The sequence below is a fragment of the Delphinus delphis genome, chromosome 3 (assembly GCF_949987515.2).
Source record: "Delphinus delphis chromosome 3, mDelDel1.2, whole genome shotgun sequence".
NCBI classification, from domain to species: Eukaryota; Metazoa; Chordata; class Mammalia; order Artiodactyla; family Delphinidae; genus Delphinus; species Delphinus delphis.
The window spans coordinates 112,576,893-112,601,111 of record NC_082685.1 but is presented as its reverse complement, the minus strand read 5'-3'; the positions used below and the strand labels follow the sequence as shown (position 1 = coordinate 112,601,111).

The 24,219-nt window shown below is 38.6% G+C and overlaps 1 protein-coding gene across 3 annotated transcripts in view; it reads left to right on the top strand.

Moving 5' to 3' along the window:
- AGGF1 (angiogenic factor with G-patch and FHA domains 1) overlaps positions 1-22,960 on the top strand; it is a 55,895-nt gene extending 32,935 nt beyond the window's left edge. The window contains exons 9-15 of one of the 3 annotated variants that reach the window (XM_060009280.1): positions 4,079-4,180; positions 5,467-5,632; positions 6,754-6,836; positions 9,954-10,081; positions 12,207-12,306; positions 13,555-13,757; positions 22,560-22,960. In XM_060009280.1, the coding sequence (XP_059865263.1) occupies positions 4,079-4,180; positions 5,467-5,632; positions 6,754-6,836; positions 9,954-10,081; positions 12,207-12,306; positions 13,555-13,755 (780 nt within the window). In that variant the 3' untranslated portion in view covers positions 13,756-13,757; positions 22,560-22,960. Of the gene's footprint in view, positions 1-4,078; positions 4,181-5,466; positions 5,633-6,753; positions 6,837-9,953; positions 10,082-12,206; positions 12,307-13,554; positions 16,680-22,559 lie in introns of those variants that run through there. The other 2 variants (XM_060009279.1, XM_060009278.1) reach the window with 2 other exon arrangements.
- Positions 22,961-24,219: the final 1,259 nt, after the last annotated feature.

Sequence of the window (24,219 nt, the reverse complement as noted above, 5' to 3'; positions counted from 1 at the left end):
TCACTTTCAGTCTGTATGTGTCCCTAGGTCTGAATTGGGTCTCTTGTAGACTGCATATGTCCGAGTCTTGTTTTTGTATCCATTCAGCCAGTCTATGTCTTTTGGTTGAAGCATTTAATCCATTTACATTTAAGGTAATTATTGATATGTATGTTCCTATTACCATTTTCTTAATTGTTTTCAGTTTGTTTTTGTAGGTCTTTTCCTTCTCTTGTGTTTCCTTCCTAGAGAAGTTCCTTTAGCATTTGTTGTAAAGCTGGTTTGGTGGTGCTGAATGCTGTTATCTTTTCCTTGTCTGTAAACATTTTAATTTCTGCATCAAATCTGAATGAGGTCCTTGCTGGGTAGAGTAATCTTGTTTGTAGATTTTTTCTTTTCATCACTTTAAATATGTCCTGCCACTCCCTTCAGGCTTGCAGAGTTTCTGCTGAAAGATCACCTGTTAACCTTATGGTGATTCTCTTGTATGTTATTTGTTGCTCTTCCCTTGCTGCTTTTAATACTTTTTCTTTGTATTTATTTTTTAATAGTTTGATTAATATGCGTCTCTATGTGTTTCTCTTTGGGTTTATCCTGTATGGGGCTCTCTGTGCTTTCTGGACTTGATTGACTATTTCCTTTCCCATGTTAGGGAAGTTTTCAACTATAATCTCTTCCAATATTTTTTCAGACCCTTTCTTTTTCTCTTCTTCTTCTGGGACCCCTGTAATTCGGATGTTGGTGCATTTAATGTTGTACCAGATGTCTCTGAGACTGTCCTCAATTCTTTTTTTTCTTTTTTCTGCTCCCTGGCAGTTTTTTCCACCATTTTATCTTCCAGCTCACATATCTGTAACTTTGTTATTGATTCCTTCTAGTGTATTTATAATTTCAGTAATTGTGTTCATCATTGTTTGTTTGCTCTTTAGTTTTTCTAGATCCGTGTTAAGTGTTTCTTGTCTTTTCTCCATTCTGTTTTTGAGATTTTGGATCATCTTTACTGTCATTACTCTGAATTCTTTTTCAGGTAGGTTAGCTATTTCATCTTCATTTATTTGGTCTTGTAGGTTTTTACCTGCTTCTTCGTCTGTAACATATTTTTTTGTCGTTTCTTTCTTTTTTTTGGATGGGTGGTGCTGTATTCCTGTCTTACTGGTTGTTTGCCCTGAGATGTCCAGTACTGGAGTTTGCAGGCAGTTGGATAAAGCTGGGTCTTGGTGCTGAGATGAGGACCTCTGGGAGGCCTCACTCCGATTGATAGTCCCTGGGGTCTGAGCTTCTCTGTTAGTGCAGCGGTTTGGACTCGGAGCTCCTACCACAGGAGCTCGGACCTGATCTGCAGCCTAGGAATCAAGATCCTGCAAGCTTTGTGGCATGGTAAAAAAAAGAAAGAAAGAAAGAAGAAAAGGAGCAGTACAGTATCAAAGAATAAAAAACAAAATTGAATTAGAAAGATAAAAATTATATTAGGAAAAACAAAACTATAATTGAAACAACTGCAACAAGGTAAAATAACACAACAGAAAAAAAGAAAAAAAGCGGGGGGAGGGCAGGGAACAAACCAAAAAGAGAGAACAATAACAAAGTATAAAGAATAAAATAAAATTAGAAAAATAAGAGGTTTATCAGGAAAAATAAAAATATAATAGAACAACAATGAATCAACAAGGTAAAACAGAACCCCAATCCAAAAGAGGAAAAAAGAAAAAAATGCACCTTGGCTATGGGGGCAGAGTGTAAGCTGGGGTGAAACAGGTAGGGGTGCGAGTTAGGGTGGGGCGGGACCTAGGCAGGTGGGGGGTGACATTTGAGCATGGGGTGGAGCGTAGGTGGTGATGTTCAGGCATTGGGCGGGGCCTCTGCTTAGGACCTGCGTGGAAGGGAAGAGGTAGCATGTCGAAAGAAGGGCCTCTGGAGTGTGGAGTTCTGGAGTTTGGAGGTAGGGCCCTGAGTGAGGGTGTGGGGGTGGGGTTTAGGCCAAGTGTTGGAGGGTGTCTCTGAGTGCAGAGCTGGGGCCCTGGGTGGGGGGGGGTGTGGGGATGGGGCTTGGTTTCTGCGAGGCAGGAGGGAGGCTCTGAGGGCAGAGGATTAAGCCTGGGAGCCCAACAAGCTCCCCGGTGCCTAAGTGGACAGGGAAAGCACTGGCCCCATTCCCTTCCATTCTTTTGTGCCTCTCCCCCACTGTCTTCCCCAGGGTCTCCCCCCGCCTGTGGACCCCTAACCGTGGGTGGGTCCACTGGGTGTAGGAACTCCTCCTCTCCCTAGCCACCCCTCAGGGGTGCTGTCCCTTAGGTCCGGCCTTTACTTTTGCTCCCCCTTCCCTCTCTCCCACTTCCTCAGGACCTGTGTGGCTGGAGGGGGCCTCGGTAGGTAGAGGATCAGGCCTGGGATCTGAACAGGTTCCTGGGGGCCCAAGTGGGCAGGGGAAACCTGGCCACGCTCCCTTTTGATCCTCTGCCCTCCCAGGTGTTCCCCAATTTCCCCCTTTGGACGTGGGATTCCTTCCCCTCCCCCACCTGCCCCTTAGGGGTACCAGTTCCGTCCCACCTCCACTTCTACCCCCCCCTTCACTCCCCCCACATCCCACATCCTACCCAGTTGCTGGGGGTTCCTGCCATCCCCTTAGGTGTCCGTTGTCCCCCACCGGTGCCTGCTAGGTGCCCTAGTTGTGCGGAGACGCGAATTCCCTGTCCTCCTAGTACGCTATCTTGACCCCACCCCTGTAACTAGCTTTTTTGCTTATTTAGCATGTCTTCAAGATTCATCCATGTTGTAACATATATCAGTACTTCATTTCTTTTTATTGCCAAATACTACTTCAATGTTCAGATACAGTGTTTTTTATCTGTTCATCAGCTGATGGACATTTGAATTGTTTACACTTTTTGGTTATTAAGAATAATGCTGCTGTGAACATTTCACGTACAGGTTTTCGTTTGGAGGTATGTTTTCATTCCTCTTGATGCCTACCTCAGAGTAGAATTGTTGAATCGTATGGTAACTCCCTGTTTAACATTTTGAGGAACTGTCAGACCCCCCCACAAAGCAGCTGCACCATTTTACATTCCCACCAGCAATGTATTGTTTATGAAATTTAAAGTTAAATATTTCTGCAGCTCTATATCCAGTTAAATAGGCATGTATTGAGTACATGCCCAATATATGTGAGGTACTGTATTATGTACTAAGTGGTAAGAAAATTGTAAACTAAATGTAAGCAATAGGGACTTCCTTGGTGGTCCAGTGGTAGAGAATCCACCTCCCAATGCATGGGATGTGGGTTCGATCCCTGGTCGGGGAACTAAGATCCCACGTGCTGTGGGGCAACTAAGCCCGAGCGCCTCAACGAGAGAGCGTGTGTGCTGCAAACTACGGAGCCCACAGTGCTCTGGAGCCCGTGCACCACAACTAGAGAGAAAACCCACACACCACAACTAGAGAGAAGCCCAAGCCCACACGCCACAACGAAAGATCTGCGTGCCTCAAGGAGGATCCTGCATGCTGCAGCTAAGACCTGACACAGCCAAATAAATAAATAAATGAATAAATAAGTAAATTAAATTAATTAAATAAAAATAAATGTAAGCGAAAATTGTAAGCAGTACAGTGACATTCACATATACGGAAACTTTGTATAATTTAATTGTTATATAAACAAAGTGCTGTGGAACAGAAGGGAGTGATTAGTTCTGAGTATTGAAAATTTGGAAAAAACTGAGAAGTCAGCCTTGAATGTTTCAAATCACCTTTTGTATTAAGAATTTTTAATAACATGAACAGACATATTAGGTGAAAAAATTATTTCAAATTATATATATAGTATAATCTCAACTATATTATAAAAGTAGAAAAGGTAGGACACATACTAAATTATTAATGGTAATTATAGGTGGAATTATAGATGAGTTTTTCTCCTGTAGCCTTCTCATTTCTACCAGAAGCATTATTATACTTTTGTATTCTGAAAAAAATGTATTAAAAATAATAAAAGCTAAATTATTAAGAGACTAAAGTTCATTGCATCTTATCATAGAGAAATTATCTATGGTTTAAAAAAAGGTATAATACTTTATAATTACCTGGTTTCTTTTTTTTTAAGTTTCATGCAGAAATTTATTTTGATCACGACTTACAAAGTTATGTCCTTGTGGATCAAGGCAGTCAAAATGGTACAATTGTAAATGGAAAACAGATTCTTCAAGTGAGTATATACTTATTAATTAAATACTTGCACATTATTTTAAAAAACTGAAATGAAACTTTTTATCCCTCAGGGCCATAGTTATTATACATATCATTTAGTTCAGATTGGTATTCATCCAAATGTGTTAACATGGAAGGGAATTCTTAGAAAGGGCTAAAAAATGTATACAGTAAGTGGATACTTAACTGTTGAGTTTTGACTTCTAATTATGTACCTGTGCCTTATTTTTGGAAATAAATGCATTTTAAAGCTATTCAGAGTAAATGTTCTTATAGCAACTTTAGGGGCCATCGTGTGTGTGTGTGTGTGTGTGTGTGTGTGTGTGTGTGTGTGTGTGTGTGTGTGTGTGTGTGTGTGTGTGTGTGTGTGTGTGTGTGTGTGTGTTTAAACTGTTAAAGGAAATGTTGTTAAACTGTAAACTCCTTGAAGGCAAGGGCTATGTCTATTTAGTTAACTCTTCTATCCCAACATGTAACAAAGTGCTTTAGCACATAATAAGATAATATATGGAAGGGAGGGAGGGAGGTCTTAGTCTAAAGAATCAAAAATGAGATAAAACTGAATTATCAAGAGAGGACGGAAAAAGGGAAATATGATGCACCTATCTCCTTAACACTTCATCTTTTTGATTGTGATTTTTCATTTTGGTAGTAGACTGTTTGAAGTTTGAGTTGGGTATTTCTGTGATAGGATTGGGCATGGAGATGGGGAGATCAGTGGATTTTGATAATATAAAAATTAGAGGGCTTCCCCGGTGGCGCAGTGGTTAAGAATCTGCCTGCCAATGCACGGCACATGGCTTCGAGCCCTGGTCCTGGAAGATCCCACATGCCGCGGAGCAACTAAACCTGCGAGCCACAACTACTGAGCCCATGTGCCACAACTAGTGAAGCCCATGTGCTTGGAGCTTGTGCTCTGCAATAAGAGAAGCCACTGCAGTGAGAAGCCCGCGCACCACAACGAAGAGTAGCCCCTGCTTGCTGCAACTAGAGAAAGCCCACGCCTGGCAACAAAGACCCAATGCAGCCAAAAATAAATAATAATAAATAAAATAAATATTAAAAAAAAATTAGAAGTTGCTCGGTTCAGCTGTCATCTTCTCAACTAGTAGAATATTATGCATCACCTTCAAGTTTTGTGGAAATGTGTGTGCATATGTCTATCTCATTGAGAACAATCTCAATTTTTATTTTTATAATCAGACATTACAGTAGACATAAAATAAATAAAATAACCATGTGTAACTCTCTTGGGTTTGGCTTTGTAATTTTTTTCTCCTTTAGCCCAAAACTAAATGTGACCCTTACATACTTGAGCATGGAGATGAAGTGAAAATTGGAGAGACTGTGTTGTCCTTTCACATTCACCCTGGCAGTGATACCTGTGATGGCTGTGAACCAGGGCAGGTTAGAGCTCACCTTCGTCTTGATAAGAAAGATGAACCTTTTGGTATGTGAAACATACTGTTTATGGGCATGGTAGCTTTCTAATTCACTGCATGTTCTGAAAAAGTATCAGTACCAGCTTCATATCTAATTGATATAATACTCTATTGAGATACATTTGTATTTAAGTGAATATTATCAAATGAGCCTGAGAAATGACATGTATTTGAAATTTGAGACCTAGACTAGTAGATTATGATTGTAGTTGGTTTTTCTGTGTAGTAATTTGTACTATTACAGCATTAGGTTACTTTATGACCAGGAATGATAATCATTAGCTCTGTTTTTGCTAATCCAGTCTATAGGCTTTTGAAGCAGCACTGCAGTGGTAGCTAAATGTACTTCAAAGGAGTAATTGTGACATAAATAGAGATTGGTTTCCCTTTAACATCTGTTTACTGATATAAAAAGTCATCCACAGTTAAACTCTGATGTAAAATAGTAACATAGAAAATAATAGGCCAAGGTATTAAGATTTATTTGTTGATATATTTGCTTTCCTACTTACAGTTTGTTTGATATATTATCTGTGTATATACCATTACTTTCTATAATAAATAATATTGTAAAATGTTACTATCTTGTTTAAAACCCACTCATCTAAGGCTTTAAAAATTGAAAGATCCTTTTAACTAGTAAGTAATTTTTTTAACATCGTTTGTTTCCTTTAAATACCAACTATACACGTCATTATGTATTTTTTGTTTTCTCATACTACCTTATGAAAATGAGTATGGCACGTTACATAGTAACGTGAATCTTGGGTTCTGTTATTTTTCTTTTGCACAAGCTTATGTTCCTTTGGAAAACTCACAATATTTCTGCATTTGGATTTCTATTACAGTAACCATATTGAAAAATTAAGATGTGCAGTGTTTCTTTCAGTATCTAAAACATTCCTATACTCTTTCGAGTTTTGGTTTACTTTCCAAGTAGATTTAATTACCAAAATGCTGAAGGGACATCATCACAACCTAAGATCCTTTTATATTAATTTATTTGAACTTTTTATTAATCTGCAGATGGGATACTAGTACTATTAGTTTTTCATTATTAAATAAACAGTATTATATCATATTTAGTGTTTTTTTTTTTCTTTAAACCAAACTCAATTTTTCCTTTTAGTTGGTCCAACTCTAAGTAAGGAGGAAAAAGAGCTGGAAAGGAGAAAAGAATTAAAGAAAATACGAGTAAAATATGGTTTGCAGGTAAGGGAGTTAAATATTGTTACATGTGTTAAACTGTGCGTCTGGTTTTGTATAAAACTGCCTGTAGATAAGCATAGTCCATTTTTATATATAAAAAGAGAGCTATTTAGAATGATTCTGAGATTTATGTAGTTCCTGTTAGTTTTTTACTGTTTACCTCAACAACTGTTGAGGTTGGAGTAGGAAAGTGATGATAATACCCTATATTGGAATAACCATTTCTGGTTTTTAAAAAACTTGCATTAAAATGATACCCTCGAAAAACACGGTTGGAGGACTAATACTGCCTGATTTCAAGACTTATTATAAACTACAGCAATAAAAACAGTATAGTACTGGCAAAAAGATAAATATGTTGATGGAACAGAATAATGAGTCCAGAAATAGACCCATATAGATACATAGATAAATGTGTATATGTGTGTGCGTGTGTGTGTGTGTATGATTTTCAACAAAGGCATGAAGGCAGTTTGGTGGAAAGAGGATGGTCTTTTTTCAACAGTCAGTGCTGGAACAATTAGATAGCCATATACAACAACAATAACCTTGATCCCCACCTCATAACATATAAAAATGAACTCAAAATGGACTATACATATAAATTTAAACTTCTAGAAGCAAACCTTAAAAAAAAAGTCAAAGATTTTTTAAGGTATCTAACACTAAAAGCACTATCCATAAAAGCACAAATTGTACTTCCTCCAAAACTTCTGTTCTTCCAAAGACACGATTAAGAGAATGAAAAGGTAAGCCACAGACTGGGAAAAATATTCGCAAATCATATATCTGATAAAAGTCATGTATCTTATACCTAGAGTATATAAAGAACTCTGAAAACTCAATAAGGGAAAACAACTTAATTTAAAAATAAGCAAAAGATTTGAATAGACACTTCACCAAAGCAGGTGGCAAATACACACATGAAAAGATGTTCAGTATTATTAGTCATTGGGGAATTGCAATTTAAAACCAATTAAAAAGACTGACCATACTAAGTGTTGGTGGGCATGTGGAGGAACAGGAACTCGCATACACTGCTGGTGAAAATATAAATGGTGTGATTGCTTTGGAGAAGAGTTTAGTACTTTGTCAAAAAGTTAAATGTACACCTACTGTATTATTCACCATTCTACTTCAAAGTATTTCATTTCTATCCAAGAGAAATGAAAGCATATGTTCATACAAAAACTAGTGAGCAAATGGTCACAGCAGCTTTTTTTCTAAAAGCCAAAAACTGGAAAAAACTCATCTGTCCATCATTAATGGATAAACAAACTATGTTAAATCTATATGGTCAAACACTCTAGCAATAAAAAAACATAAGCTATTGATACAGATTACAACATGGATGAATCTCAAAATGATTGTGCTGAGTGAAAGAGCCAGACAAAAAGAGTACAGTTGACCGTTGAAAAACCCGGGGATTAAGTGTGCTGACTCTCACCTTGGTTGAAAAATCTGCATATAGCTGGTACTCAGCCCTCTATGTCCACAGTTCCTGTATACCTGGGGTTCTGCATCCACAGATTCAACCAATTGCAGATCGTGTAATACTGTAGTATTTAGTGCTGAAAAAAAATCTATGTATAAGTGGATCCACGAAGTTCAAACCCATGTTGTTCAAAGATCAACTCAACATGCTATATACTTCGTTTCTATAAAATTCTAGGAAAGCAAACCTAATGTATCATGGCAGAAAGATCAGTGGTTGCCTGGCTACAGGAGAAGATGCACAGGGAGAGGGGCTGGAGGGATAGATTACAAAGAAGGACGAGGATACTTTTGTGGGAGATGAATATGTTTATTATCTTAATTGTGATGGTTTCATAAGTGTATACAAATCTCAAAAGTAACTGTACACTTTATGTGTAATTTATTGTATGTTAATTATACCTCAGTAAGGCAGTTTAAAAAAATTACCATTTAATCCTATAAGTAGACTAGAAAACTAATTAATATTGCCATTTTACATTAGAGAAACTAGAGCTGGTCACCTACCTACTAAACAACAGAGCTAGATATAGGATCTAGGTCTTAAGTGTATTTGTCCAGTGTTTTTTACACTTTATGAACAAGTCAGAAAAGATGCTGCCAAAATAACATTTTTATGCAGAATTGTATTTTTTGTTACTGTTGTACTAAGGGAGAGAAATCATAATAGAAAAAAATGTTAAGAGGTTAATTTGGGAGGAAAATAGAAGATATATAAGGAGAGATTAAAATGTTTTTTCAAAAATTTTAGCTTAATTTCTACATCATTTTCTGGGGGGAATACCCATTAGGGTTGGTGGTCTGTATTTTTCTGTTTTGAAAGCAAAATTAAGTAACAACTTCTGTGGTACTTTCCTTGCATTGCTCTAGCAGTCTGTAGCATCTTTTTGGATGAATGTTGTACTTTTTATGTAAAGATTAGCAAATAGTAACAAAGGGGAAGAGGAGCCTTTGAAACCCCAAGCTGAATTGCCTGTCTCTTTTGTGCCACTGCCATATCTTGTGTATACCTTAATTGTCGAACCAGTCATACTGTAACATGCTGAAGACTGTGTGTGTCTGCACTTTAGGATTATAAATTTCTTTGCATTCTGTCACCTAGCATAGGGCATAACTTACTCTTTACTTAGAAAATATTTGTGGAGTGACTGATTAATCATGTAATGAAGCTGTATTGAAGCAAAAAGCTATTATTATTGCCAGGGTAAAAGAGCATTTATTTCCTTTTATCTATTTTTTAAAGACTTTCTACATTTTTCCCTTCTAAGGAACAGTATCAAAATATTTTAGGTCCTTTGGAACTTTCAGTTCCTTAGAGAAAAGGAGAAGTAGATTTTTTTCCCCAGCCCCAGGGGTTCTCCATATTTTTTTGAATACTGGTAGTTCATATGAGAATATGAGTACACAGCATTGATTCAAAATATACTATATTTTCACTATATTAAAGGGGATAGAATAGATATATTCAATAATGTAATTGTCTTAATTTGTATATCTTAATTTATATCATGGCTTATTTAATGGAGACCACATTGAACCATATTTGCTAAGCAAGGCAAATATACAGACATTATATTTTTATTTATTAGTTTTGTTTTCCTCAATGAATATTTCATGTTTATGAAGAATACAGACTACGAAGATGAAAAGGCTTTGAAGAATCCAAAATATAAAGATAGAGCTGGAAAACGTAGGGAGCAGATTGGAAGTGAAGGAACTTTCCAAAGAGATGATGCTCCTGCATCTGTTCATTCGTAAGTATTAAATTTTAATTGCTTGAAACAATCTTTTTACCATAATCAGATTCATAGGGTGATGTGATTTATAGGGCTTTATAATCTGATTAGGTAGCCTTTTAAAGGAATAATATAGATCAAGATGGAAACTCTACATCTGTTTACATTTTCCTCTAATATTGGTATTGCGTTATTCCCTAGAAAATTACTGATCATATATGTAAGTATACATACAGATTTATCACATACAAACTTAAACACACATATATATGCATAGCTAACATTGTAGCCACACAATTGAGTGACCATACTTTTATATATTAGATATTTAGGAGGCTGGGCTAGTAAGAAATTGGTATGGACTGATACTTTTTTAATAGTTATTTCAGAACTCAACTGCTTCTGTTCTTGACCCTGAAATACTATTTTTCTTACTGTTTTTTTTTTGCGGGGGGGGGCTGCGTCGCGTCTTAGCTGTGGCACGCGGGATCTTAGTTGTGACACATGGGATCTTTCTTGCGGGGCGCGGGCTTCTTTCTAGTTGTGGCGCCTGGGCTTAGTTGCCCCGTAGCATGTGGGATCTTAGTTCCCCGACCAGGGATGGAACCCACATCCCCTGCATTGGAAGGTGGATTCTTAACCACTGGACCACCAGGGGAGTCCCTTACTTTTTTTTTTTTTTTTTTTTTTTTTTTTTTTACGGTACGCGGGCCTCTCGTTGTGGCCTCTCCCTTTGCGGAGCACAGGCTCCGGACACGCAGGCTCAGTGGCCATGGCTCATGGGCCCAGCCGCTCCTCAGCATGTGGGATCTTCCTGGACCGGGGCACGAACCCGTGTTCCCTGCATCGGCAGGTGGACTCTCAACCACTGCGCCACCAGGGAAGCCCCCTTACTTATTTTTGATTCAGTTCGTTTCTCTTGGTAAACTAGCATTGATAAACATGAAAAATGTAATTTTGAAGCCTACAAAATGATTATATTTCTGCATTTAATCATATATTAGCTACATTTTGTTTCTCAGAATATAAATTCTAGGTTTAGTTAACATTTAAATCTTTCATGTAGAACTAACAATTAGTTACTAAATTTTGACTTATTATCATTTTATTGATTCTAAGATATACTACTTGGATAGAATTTTACAGTTACATGTGACAGCAGTTTTTTCTTAATGGTACATAGACTAACAGTGCATCTTAGAGTTTATGGAGTCACATTTTATGAGGTATAGCATTTTAAATTAGATATGCTAAGCAACATGACAAATATATTTTAAGGTTTAATATTTTTGAAATAATTGCTGGAGAATATGAAGATTGCATTACAGTTAAATTAGAAGATAGAAATGAAAAATGAAATCCATTGGTCTGACATTGCTTGGGTTATTGTTATTGAAGAGCTAATTTACATATTCTGTAGAACTGAAAAGACAATGTGATAGAACGTAAAATTAAAATACCCTTAAATTAGCAGACCATAAAATCATAAAACAAAATGCAAATAGTTAATGAGAGGTTTAGTTTCGTTTTAACTTTTTTTATTGATGTTAAATTCACAAATGTAAGTATCAATATCAGTGATACATCATAAGATTAACACATTGCAGAATACATGTCCTGGTCAAGAAATAGAAAATTATCAGTAACCGCAGAAACCTACCCTCCTAGTGTCCCCTCTTAATCACTATTCCTCTCTCCTCCCCAAAGGTAACTATTCTACTGACTTCACCAGCATCAGATTAATTTCACGTATTTTTTAACTTTAAATAAATGGAATAATTTAGTATTTATTTTGTGTCTATATTCTTTTTGTTCAGCATTACTTTGTTATGTTCGGTACGTTTTATATTATATTGCCATATAATATTCTCTTGTATGAATATGCCACAGTTTACCCACTTTACCACTGATGGACATCTGGATTGTTTCTGATTTGTGGTTATTGTTAGATTTGACTGCAAAACATTCCCTTTTCTGTTAAATAGTATATGTAGGAGTAGAATTTGTGTATCTTCAACTTTATTAGGTAATGCCCAGTAGTTTCTAAAGGAGTCGTACCAGTTATTTTTAATTCATGAATTTATTATAAATGTGACTTAAATGGTCTTTTAGAAGTCAACTCTCATCTTACTTTTCTCTAAAGTGAAATTACTGATAGCAATAAAGGTCGGAAGATGTTGGAAAAGATGGGTTGGAAAAAAGGAGAGGGCCTAGGGAAGGACGGTGGAGGAATGAAAACTCCGGTAAGACTTGAGATTTCTTTCATTCTTTATTCTTGTAATGGATATATTTACTGTACTTACTATATGCCAGGTGTTGCCTTAAGTGCTAGGAGTATTGTAGCAAGCAAAAAGAGACATAATTACTACCTTTATGGCAATCACAGTTACCAAATATATGTGTTTATGATGTGTTTTGTTTTGTTTTTAAAGTTCTTAGGAAGGCTCTTAGAGTTTTTTCCTTCATCAGACTAGGATAATGAATGTTATTTCCTGAGCCAGAAGTTCTTCTGTGTCTTTCAGTTATTTTTAATGACTTCTTCACTGTGCCTTGTCCTAACATGCAAGAGCAATCACAGTGTTACTTTACGAACAGGCAGACTCTGTACTAGCTGGAGAATCTGTTTTAGGTTCAAGATTCAGAGCATGTAACAAGCAATAGAGAGAATCATGTCTGGAAAACAATACAGTGGTTTAATTCTATAGTCCCATGGTTCATCAGAGGTTCAGATCCTCTTTCACAAAAACCTTACAAAGTAGTAATATGATCAAAGAACTTTCTTGATAATTAGTTGGTACCTGAAGAAATAATGGGTGCATCAGTGTGAGTTTAATGTAAATTTTCTCATTTCATTGAGGTACAGTGGGATGAACATGGGTTTAGTAGTCAGGTTAGAATATGTGTTCTATTACTAGCTGTGTGACTTAGGGCAAGTTTGGATTTCAGTTTTCATATGTAAAAATGGGGATAATGAGAACTCTTTCAGGGATGTCTGAACATAAAGCCCCTAGGATGGTGCCTGAAATATATTAGGCACTCAGTAACTGGTGGCTTGTAATGGTTCTCAAAATAATGCGAAGTCCTCCCCTCCTTTTATGAAAATAAACAAGTTCTCTTTTTATGACTCTTAATGTTTAACTTACCTGTTCACTTACTTAGGTGAGGCTTGGACTGTAGGTTTAAATACATCCATTGCTTTTACTTCTCATTAGAGTAGATGACAGGTTGATTCTGCAGCATCTCAGTGAAATTTGGTGATTGCTGTTTAAGGAGCATTCTGTTTTCTGTAGAGTCATCTGTACTTATTGACAAGCAAGACAATGTATAATCATGTATTTATTCCTGTATGTATTTGATGCATTTGACAGTTTTTTTTAATGCATCAATCTTTTCTAATTCAAAGAATTATAGTTAAAGTACCAAATTGGATATAGCAGATTTCAGTGTGTTTAGATACTACAGTAAGTTCTCTTCTTAACTTTTGGTAACAGATCCAGCTTCAACTTCGGCGAACACATGCAGGCTTGGGGACAGGCAAGCCATCTTCAATTGAAGATGTTCACCTTCTCCAAAACAAGAGCAAAAAGAACTGGGAGAAAGCACGAGAGAGGTTTGCTGAAAACTTCCCGGAAACTAAATCTCAGAAAGATGCACCAGGGACTGTGCCTTGGGTCAAAGGGACTGTAGAGTGAAGGTCAGTCATAGAACACAAAAGCTTTTTTATAGAATTTGGAAACTCTTGTTTAATTGCAGAAATTTTCTCTCCAAAAGAGTCAGTGGCATGAGGGAACCGTGTCACAATTTACCCGCTCTTGATTCAGAAATGTGTAATAAAGTGTGGTTTGCAGTTTTGGTTTTTTTCCTTTTTTTTGGTATGTGGGCCTCTCACTGTTGTGGCCTCTCCCGTTGCGGAGCACAGGCTCCGGACGCGCAGGCTCAGCGGCCATGGTTCACGGGCCCAGCCGCTCCGCCGCATGTGGGACCCTCCCAGACCGGGGCACGAACCCGTGTCCCCTGCATTGGCAGGCAGACTCTTAACCACTGCGCCACCAGGGAAGCCCTGGTTTGCAGTTTTTAAAAAACATTTTTAAAAACTAATAAATAGTGACTGAATCAAGTTATGCTATGAGTGGACTAAAGTTCACAGGGCACAGATGAGCTTATCAAGCTTTGTTACTTTATTTTGTCATTTGCAAGACCCATATAAGCAACTAGCCATATAAGCAAAATTCATGTAACCACTAACTTAAATGTACATTTGTCCTTGTCTCCTTATATTCTCCATTATTGTACGATGCATAACAAAAGAAACATCGAAAGTTTATAAAAACAATTCTGACTATATACATCCTTGTTTATGCCCTTTAGGACCTAGGTAGAAAATGTTGAGAACACATGGGTAGTGGTGTATAAATGTTATTATATTTGAAATAACCCAAGTAATATTATTGAAGAACTAATGAACTGCTGACATGTTGTAGAAAATCAGTCTCATTGTTTTCTTCTGTGAAGAATCTGTTGATTTGTACTATATATTAAGCATTTACCTTTGGTTTGTTTCATAGCTGAAATATTTAGATATGAACAGTTGAGTACAGTATTGAAATATTCAGTGTGCTGGCATTTGTAGTTTTGATAAATCCCATTGCTGGCAATGGAGTTGTGCCAGAAAAATCTGATTTCTACTGCAGAAGGGTTACCTAGCCAAGGCCTCAAACTCAAGATACTGTTTGAAAACGTCTTCAAATGCAATAAAAAAACATTATAACATCAAAAAGAATGATTCATTGAACCAATAATTTAAACATACTGGTCTGCTTTGAACTCATGACCAGCCAGAATTTTCCTCTGTAAATTGGCAGCACAGTAATGAAAGGATGCCCTCAGATTTTCGGAGACTGCAGTGCAGCTTTCTGAGTGCAGGTGTCACCGCTCTGCCCGTTAACACTGTTCTTTTCCTTTCTGTTCAACTTTTCTCTCAGGTTTTTGCTGGGAAATCAATGCTGGAACTGATCTTTTCTCATAATGAATATAAGCTATATAGCTCCTTCATCTACTATAAAGAAATGTCTTCAAGATATAGAAATAGGAAAGGAAAATTCTGGAAAAAAGTATGCAGTGGGGAAGATAATTCAGAAAGAAAGCTACCTGTTGGAGTTTCTAGTCTTAATGTACAGGGTACTTAGGAAGAAAGGGCGGTGTGGAAAGAAAAATAAATATATTACTAAAGATGAGACATATGACCAAACAATTGTCAAGTTATTAAAGGCCTAAGATGGGAAAAACAGAGGTCCTATAATTCTAAAACTCTAGATTAAGTATTTTTCTGTATCCTTTTTGGCCACCTACATACCCTAACACATACACATATATGTACATTAGACTTGGAGGCACTAGGAGTGTCCTGCATTATTTTCTCTAAAGTAGAAAAATTACTCATCTAAATGTGGTTCTGGTGCCGGTGCCCTACATATAGGTAACAGTATAGGACCCTCAGAGTAAACTTGCTTCTGGTAGATCTCAACTCATTGGGTTAGTATACAACTGTCTATGTAATATTTCCCATTTTTATTACTAGATTGTGGAAAACTTTTTCATTGTTTTCTTTTGTTAAGAAAATGGAAACTTGAAAATGGTGATAAAAATTGAAATATATGTGATATTTGCTTTATTAAAACCCTTTGCAGATCTAAAGTCTCAGGGCTATACTATACTGGTTAAAGCACTGAATAATGAAAATGTCTGGTTCTATTTCTACCTGTGAAATGAGAATATTTAACTCACATGTTTGTCTTGAATAGAAAATGGGAAAATGTATGTAAAAGCACTTTGTAAATTGTAAAAGTAGTACAGATGTGAGCTTCTGTTTGTTTAGAAGCATAAATATGGATTATGTACAATTTGAATTACACATAAAGTTGTTTTGCGTCTAATATTTAAAACTATAGTTTATTCATGCAGTATAAATTTATTAACTTAATAGCCTTTAAGTGTTTAAGTGGAGCTACAAGTTGCTGAATTTTGAGAAATCTAACATATTTTGCCAGAACATGAGAAGCTGGCAAAATTGAGAACAGAAGAAACCATCACCATTACAGTAAAATAACAGAAATTGTTTTCTAGAATTAAATAGCCAGGAAGCACTTTTTCTCAGAAAGGGGGGGATTTTTTTCTGTCTGTTTTTAAAAGTTTTTACTTCTGATGTTTCACTTACTCTAGTTGTGAACTTATGAAAAGTTATGGTTCACCCAATTCAAACACCTTCCAACTTTTCATGTAAAAGATTATTTCTTAATTTGGCACATTTTAAAGGGGCAGGCAAAAGAAATAGAAATTTCCAACAAGGAGAAATTGTATACAAAGGCCTTCCTTAACGAGTTGCAGGAAAGAGGGGTGTGCTTGGCAGGGAGCCAGAAAGGCGTTTCTAGACCTAGCATCTAAAGGTGTTCTCAAGAACAGCTGAAAGTATTTCCCCATTGTGTTGTTCTAAGTGTGCTTCTTATTTTTGTAGGGCATCACTTATATCTCTGCCTTGAAGCTTTGATCTAAAACATTTCCTTTTACTTTTTCAGGCTTTAAAGTGGAAATACATTTGGATTCTTTAAAATGAGTCACTGTTTACGTGTGTGTCTGTGTATCAGGGCCCAGGCTTTCTCTTTGCCTTTCTGCTTTACTCTTCTTAGTGCTGGCTTATGGCATTGTGTTGCAAAATGACTTTTGGAACCCCAGTCATCATAGTCATGTCCAAAACAGAAGAAAGGGGAAAGAACAGTCAGTATTCCTGTTAGTTCTCTTTTATCAGGAAAGCAAAAGCTTACTCAGAAACTCTCACAACAGACTTCTACTTAGGGTTATTAGCCAGAGCCTGATAACATTACTGCCCATAGCTGCAAGGGAAGTTGAAAAGGTAGGCCAACAGGATGGTCTCACTTGCCTTAAGCCAATCATGAACTATCACCTAGGGCAGAACATGTTGCTTGTTGGAACAAAATCAGGTTCAGTGAGCAAGGCAGAGGGGGACAATGGCTACTGAATGGGCAGGTAACTGTCTGCCAGATAACCCAGCTATCCATTAGTGGTGACTTGGGGTGTTGGTTAAATTGTGATGCAGGCCTACTACGTAATACTTTGTAGCCATTCAGACGAGTAAGATAGAACTGTCTATACCATGATAGAGAAGAATATTCTTACTACATTGCTGATTTAAAAAAGCAGATTGGGGCTTCCCTGGTGGTGCAGTGGTTAAGAATCTGCCTGCCAATACAGGGGTCACGGGTTCCAGCCCTGGTCTGGGAAGATCCCACATGCCGCGGAGCAACTAAGCCCGTGTGCCACAACTACTGAGCCTGCGTGCCACATCTACTGAAGCCTGCGTGCCTAGAGCCCGTGCTCCGCAACAAGAGAAGCCACCGCAGTGAGAAGCCCAAGGAGTGAGCAGATTTTTGCTTTTTATCATTTCTATATTTGAACTTTAAAGCAGTAAAAGTGTGTAGTTAACTATGTGTATTCATAGACATTTATAATAAGTAGAAATACAACACCAGGAAGAGTGGAAAGGCATTCAGGGCTCAAGCCCAGGTATCTTCCTCACACTCATATGCCCAATTTCATTTACCAGCTATACTCCCATGGCTTCCAGGTTGTCTTAGCAGGACACATATCCAACTCAAAGTCACCTTAAATGTAGCTTATCTAAGACTGAACCCAGAGTCTTCTCCAAACCCTGTCTCTTCCAGTTTACTCTTAGCTAGCAGCACCATCTGCCCAGTTATGCAAGCCGAAACCTAGGAGTCGGTCTCTATTTCACTACCACACCCTCTCTCCTCTTTCCCCTGACTTCCAATATAGTGAATCAGTTCACTGTCACTACTCGCCTGGATTATTCTACTGGCTTCCTAACTGGTCTTCCTGCAGCCACTCCTTCCCTCTAGTCCGTCCTCCACACTGCAGACACAGCGTCTTCAAAACTCCTATTTCATCATCTCCTGTTTAAATTGTCCTCATGGCTTTCCATTACTCTGAGGACAGAAACAAAATCCTAGCCCATAAGTCCCCACCTGGTCTAACCACTGCCAGCCTTTCCCGTCCTGTCTCATATTACCCTCCCACTCGTTCTCTGGGCTCCAGCACTCTGGCCTTTTTTTCAGTTCCTCAGACATGCCATATCCTCTCTCATCCCAGGGCTGCCTATATTTTGTTATGTCTGGAATGCTCTTCCTCTACCCTTTTACCTAGTTAACTCTGACATATTCTTTAGATCTCTGCTAATTGATTCTTCTTCAGGGATGGCTCCCTTGTCTCTCTAATTGTCTTTGGTACATGTTCTTGAAAATCCATATTTGTTTCATTTAGACTACTTATTTGGGTTCACAGCTAAATAGTGTGATTTGTATATTTGTCCGTGTAAGCAAGATTTTGTTTTTTCTTGCAACTGCGTTCCTGGCGCCTAGCACCATACACTTACATGCATAGAAGAGGAAGGGCAAGATGGGTTTGGGGAACCACAAGTGGCTTGATATGGATGGAGTTTTATGTGACTGAGGAAATGGAAGGAACTGAAGCTACAAGAGGATGTAAAGCAATGGCTTTCGAGCCATTTTGACCGTGATCCACATTAAGAAATACAATTTATATCACAGCTCAGAATGTGAGGGTGTGTGTGTGCGTATATAACAGGTTTTATATACCAATACTTAGCCATTAGTTCATGTAATGAACTTTTATTTTTGTTTTCCAAATCAGATTCCAGCCAGTAAAGTGATTTCATAATTCACTAATGGGCTGTGCCCTACAGTTAGAAAAAGACTCATCTAAACTTGGTTTTCAAACTGTTTGACAGAACCTGTGGCATTGCCTTAGGAGCTACAGGCGTAGGGGTGTGTGTGTGTGTGTGTGTGTGCGCGCGCGCGCGCGCGTGTGTGTGTGTGTGTGTGTGTGTGTGTGTGTGTGTGAGTGATAGGGGTGGGAAGGGGTTGGGATGCCAAACTGGTGACTCCAGTTCTCATGCCATTAACAGAATAGGTCTACATTGATCTGGTTTACAATTCAAGATTCCAAATAGATTTCAAATGAAGAAAGAGTTTCACTGATTAAAGAAGAGGAGGTTGGGGTATGGAGGAGAACTGAGCCACTTATGTACAGTTGCTCTCACATAATGTGTTAAGAAATTTGGTTCTTATCTCTTTGCAAATGAGGAATTTCTGAAGCATTTTAAGCCCGGAAGGGTCCTCATTAGATTGCTTTATAGCAAAATAACTGGCTGATTGAAGAGAGGCAGAGTGGAGGCTAGCAGACCTCCTTGAGGGCTTGTTCTATCAAATATTTATTATTGAGCATGCAGCAGGGGCTGGGCAGACCTGTGAAGGCAGAGAACTTGTTTGTCTTAGTCACTGCTGGGTCTTCGGTACCTGCCACAGGATTGGATGCTTAGGAGGTGTTCATTAAGCATTTGTTAATAGGGTGGATGGAACACACATTTGTGGTATGTTAGGTACTGTTCTAAGTAAGCACTTAACATATATTATCTTCTTTGTTTCTGCCAGTATTTTATGAATTAGAAAGCTGAGACTTAGGTGTTTATTTTGCTCAAGGCCAAAAAGTCTGTGTGACAGAGTGGTAGAGCTGGGGTTTAAGTTTTTATTCTTTTCATCCCAGTGGGATGGTTAAGAGCACTGGCTGAAGAGTCTGACTGACCTGGGTTCAAATCACAGCTCCACCACTCCTCAGCCGAGTGACATTTAAAAATTTATTTAAACCTCTAGCTTAATGTCTTCATGGGGTTGTTGGGAGGTTTAAATGAGAGAAGGCCTGTGTGGCACTGAGCACCGTGCCCAGTGCATAATAAGCCCTCAGATATTAGTGACTGTTAGTGTTATTATGCTGTGCGATCAATACCAAGGGCGCGGGACTTCCCTGGTGGCGCAGTGGTTAAGAATCCGCCTGCCAGTGTAGAGGACGCAGGTTTGAGCCCTGGTCCGGGGAGATTCCACATGCCACGGAGCAACTAAGCCTGTGTGCCACAACTACTGAGCCTGAGCTCTAGAGCCCACGAGCCACAACTACTGAGCCCACGCACCACCGCTACTGAAGCCTGTGTGCCTAGAGCCTGTGCTCCGCAACAAGAGAAGCCACCACAATGAAGAGTAGCCCTCGCTCACCGCAACTAGAGAAAGCCTGTGCACAGCAACGAAGACCCAACGCAGCCAAAGATAAATAAATTTATTAAAAAGAAAAAATAAATACCAAGGGCACGGTTGGGAATAGACTCCTGGAGCAGAGATGGTGGTTATTAGTAGAAGTCAGGGAGGATGACGGTTGAGGCGCGTAAGTGGATGGGTCGACTTCATTCCCTGAGGTGATGATACGTGGACAAGACTGCATCAGGAGCTGGGTTTCTTAATGAATATTGGAGAATGAACAGGAGACCGGTAGATGATAGACGGTGAGAAAGGGTAGAAGGTATCATGGGTGACCCTTTGAGGTCATCCTCAAAGAAGGGGTGGATTTTGCATGACTTAGGAAATGAAGCCATTGGAGAAAATGATAGGGAGGTCTTGCAGGTCACCCTGGCTCTCAGTACCCTGTGGGAGCAGGGAAGCTACAGGGAGAACTCGAACAACTAGATTTCAGATACTTTTATATAAGAATAAAAGTTCAGCAGCAATGCATTCCTTCAGCAGGTGGCCTTAATATAGGCCAGGCACTATTCTCGGCACATGGGATACAGCAGTAAACAAATTGGGCAAGACTTGCTGCAGTCTTGGAGCTTACATTTATTTTTAGATACTATTTGGTAGAATGCAAAGGCCAAGTAGTCACATGAGGGTCTTGATAGTTTCAAAAAAAGTATTAATCCAAAATGGTTTCTGTTCACTTCAAAGTTTTTTCAAAAGCCGAAGTTCTTGGGGTGGAGGGGAAGGGGCAATTTGTTGTTGTTTTTAATGCCTTCAGATCTGTCTCTAAATCAGACCTTTTTAGGGAAATCTTATAAACTCTGCCTTCAAAATATTTTAGTCATGTTTTTAAGGGTTTTGGATACGTAGACAGCAGTAGAACCTTACTGAGGCTGCAGCCCCTCATTTGATTATGTATCTCCTCTAATTACCTGAAATAATAGTAACTCTGCCTGCTCAGACCGTGGGGTTTTGTGGTTCTAAGTCTGAACAATAGAGCACTGAAGTACCAAGAAAAAAAAGCAACATTTATCAGGTTGTTAGAAATTGGAGTTGATGGAAAACATTTAAATCAAAAAGTCCCTGGAGGATGAAGAGCAGACACACTTGGGGAAGCTAATGTGATGGAGGCAAACAATGTTCCGTGTCTGCTGAGTAAGAATGAATTTCAGAAATTTTTCCAGCTGAAAGCTAGCTTTCCTCATCTCTGTTAAAATGCCCAGAAATTTCCTCATCTACGTTTCATTGCCCAGAAAGCAAGACAGGGAAAAGTTGGTGGAATATTATTAAATATATTTAAACACGTGACAGTGTGTTACTTGGCTTCCAATTACTAACAGACTTCTGCCAGCTCATTCATCTGCTCATTACTTACCTTGACCAAAGGCCCAGGAGAATATATACTGAAATAATGACGCTTTCATTAGCATTTATTGCTTTTCCTTAAAGCCTTCATTTTAATACTATGAAATCAGATTTTAGAGAATGTCATAATTAAGATTTTCATAAAGAGAAACATCTAGTACTATTTAAATATGTAGTGACTCCCAGGGCTATCTGAATTCATTCACATCATAAACCCACTCAAATGGGCTTTAATTTCTACTACAACTGTGCTCTCTTTACTTAGCCTTAATGTACAACACCTTCAAGGCCAGTTTATGAACCACACACACACAGAATTATCAGTGCTTTATTATAATCACACCTTATTAACAAGAAATGTTAATCTGGTTATATTCACCAGACTGGGCTCTGAGTAACTGGCAGCTCTTTTCAAAAATCAACTTTTCCTGGTAAGATGAATATTTGCCAACCTTAGGGTGTTTTAAAGAATGTGCCAGAAATTCCAAGAGCTACTCTAAAAGAGGAGTTCCAGAAGTGTTTTAAGCATGGAAGCATTTTTGGAAGAACTGTATAGTCTTCAAAGGTGACAACTTTGAAGGCAGAAGTGCTTAAATGGGTAGGTTTTGGTATATTTACTTGTACGATTGGTCAGATTCCTTTGTAGTCACCAGTCACATTGAGTTTGACTGGATTAGCTTATTTGGCAAATCAGGTATGAAATTTATGTTTTGATAGAAAAATAGTTCCATCATGAGGGAAAATGACTTGGCAAACCTCTGTGGCTTATGTGCCTCTCCTCTCGGGAATCGTCCCAGGGTGCTCTTTCTGAAGTCCTTTGGATTGGTTTTGAGCTCCCATTCAGATAAGTAAGAGGAAAAAAAGAAGTCATGGTTATTGAGTTTAAACTATGTCAGAATTTGCCTAAATAGTAATCACTATAACAACTCTGTAAGGTATGTCTTCTCTCTATATTTTAGTGATGAAGAAACTGGATTTCAGAGAGATTGAGCTGGTTGCCAAGGTGACAGCTAACGTAGGTGGTTGGGAGCTTAGATGTTATTTTCCTTTTATTTTTTTATGTTTCAGCATTTTCACTAATCATAACATTTGAGTGCGCTTTTTTTTTTTTTTTGAAAGCTTAGAGTTTAATTCACATCTGACTCCAAAGGCTCTATCAACTCCTCGTGCACACACCCCCAGCCTTCCTAGTCAGCCAGATCCTACTCAGTGCCACAAATTTGTAAATGTTCTCAGAACTCTGGAGGCCTCTGATTTCCCCCCAGAGGGCATTCTTCATCGTCACCTTCTAGATATCTTTCTCAGAAAAGTCTATGAGGACTCCCTGCACTGGGCAGAGAGGCTGAGTAAAATATTAATACAAGAGGGAAAGATTAGGACCCCCAGTAAAGTGTTGATTCCTGAGGAATAGGGGGTCCCCATCAGGCATGTGCCTTTCTAAACCCCCACCCCCACCCCCCAGACCTGGGTCAGGCAGTATAATGCTGTGGTGGGTAGATAATGTCTGTCACCTCCCCGCCTTCCCCAAATGTCTATACCCTAATCCCTGGAAACGCAGTGTTACCTGGCAGGGGAGAATTAAGGTTGCAGATGATATTAGGCTGCTGACCAACTGAACTTAAGGAGAGGGTCCTTTAAATGTGGACAAGGGAGGCAGAGTGATGCCCCGTGAGAAAGACCGGTCCTTGCTGGCCTTGAAGAGGAAGGGGCCACAAGCCAAGGAATGTGGGCAGCCTCTAGAAGCTGGAAAAGGCAAAAAACCAGATTCTCTCCTAGAGCCTCTAGAAAAGAACACAGCCCTGCAAACACTTTGAGATGCATTTCAAGGCTTCTGACCTGCAGAACTATAAGATAATAAAATCTATGTTGTCTTTAGCCACTAAGTTTGTGGTAATTTGTTACAGCAGCAATAGGAAACTAATAAAGGCCAACCTTGCTTCCTCTGGGAAAGCTGCCTTGCTTACCCTCAGCACCAGAGCTCGTGGGTGGGAAGTAGCCAACGTTGACCCAAGTGTCAGCAAACACTCAAGCCATGATACAGAGGTCCTGGCACTGGTAAAGAGGTGAGCCAGAAGAGAGTTGTGGAAGGAGGTCCAACTCTTTGGTCCCAAGTCTGACTGGGAACCACGGATTGAGGTCCACCCTCCACTCTGCTACTTATTAAGCTGTGTGGCCTTTACAGGGCATTTCACCTTGTTGAAACGTGGAGCCTCACAGTAAAGCATGGATGATTATACCTGTCCTGCCAGCAGGCTGTTGTGAAGACAAAAAGTATGGTATAGGAGAGCACGCTTATTACCACTGCACACATTTTCAGTTCTAGGTGTGAATCCCGTAGAGTTAGTACCTCAGTTCTGTAGAAGTGTGATATACTATTATCATTTTTAATAAACACACATGTGACTTTCAACATTTTCTTCTAAATCTGCAATTAACAAGAAAATCTAAACAGAACAACTGATTCACTCAAAGATTGATGTTTCACAGTATTTTATGTAATCAGCATGTTAGAGCTAAAGGGGACCTTAAGGATCACCTCATCCATCTTCCAGACAAAGGAGCAGATTCAAGTTGTAGAAAGGTAAGAAGATCAAACCTTTAGAAATAGAATTCCCTAAT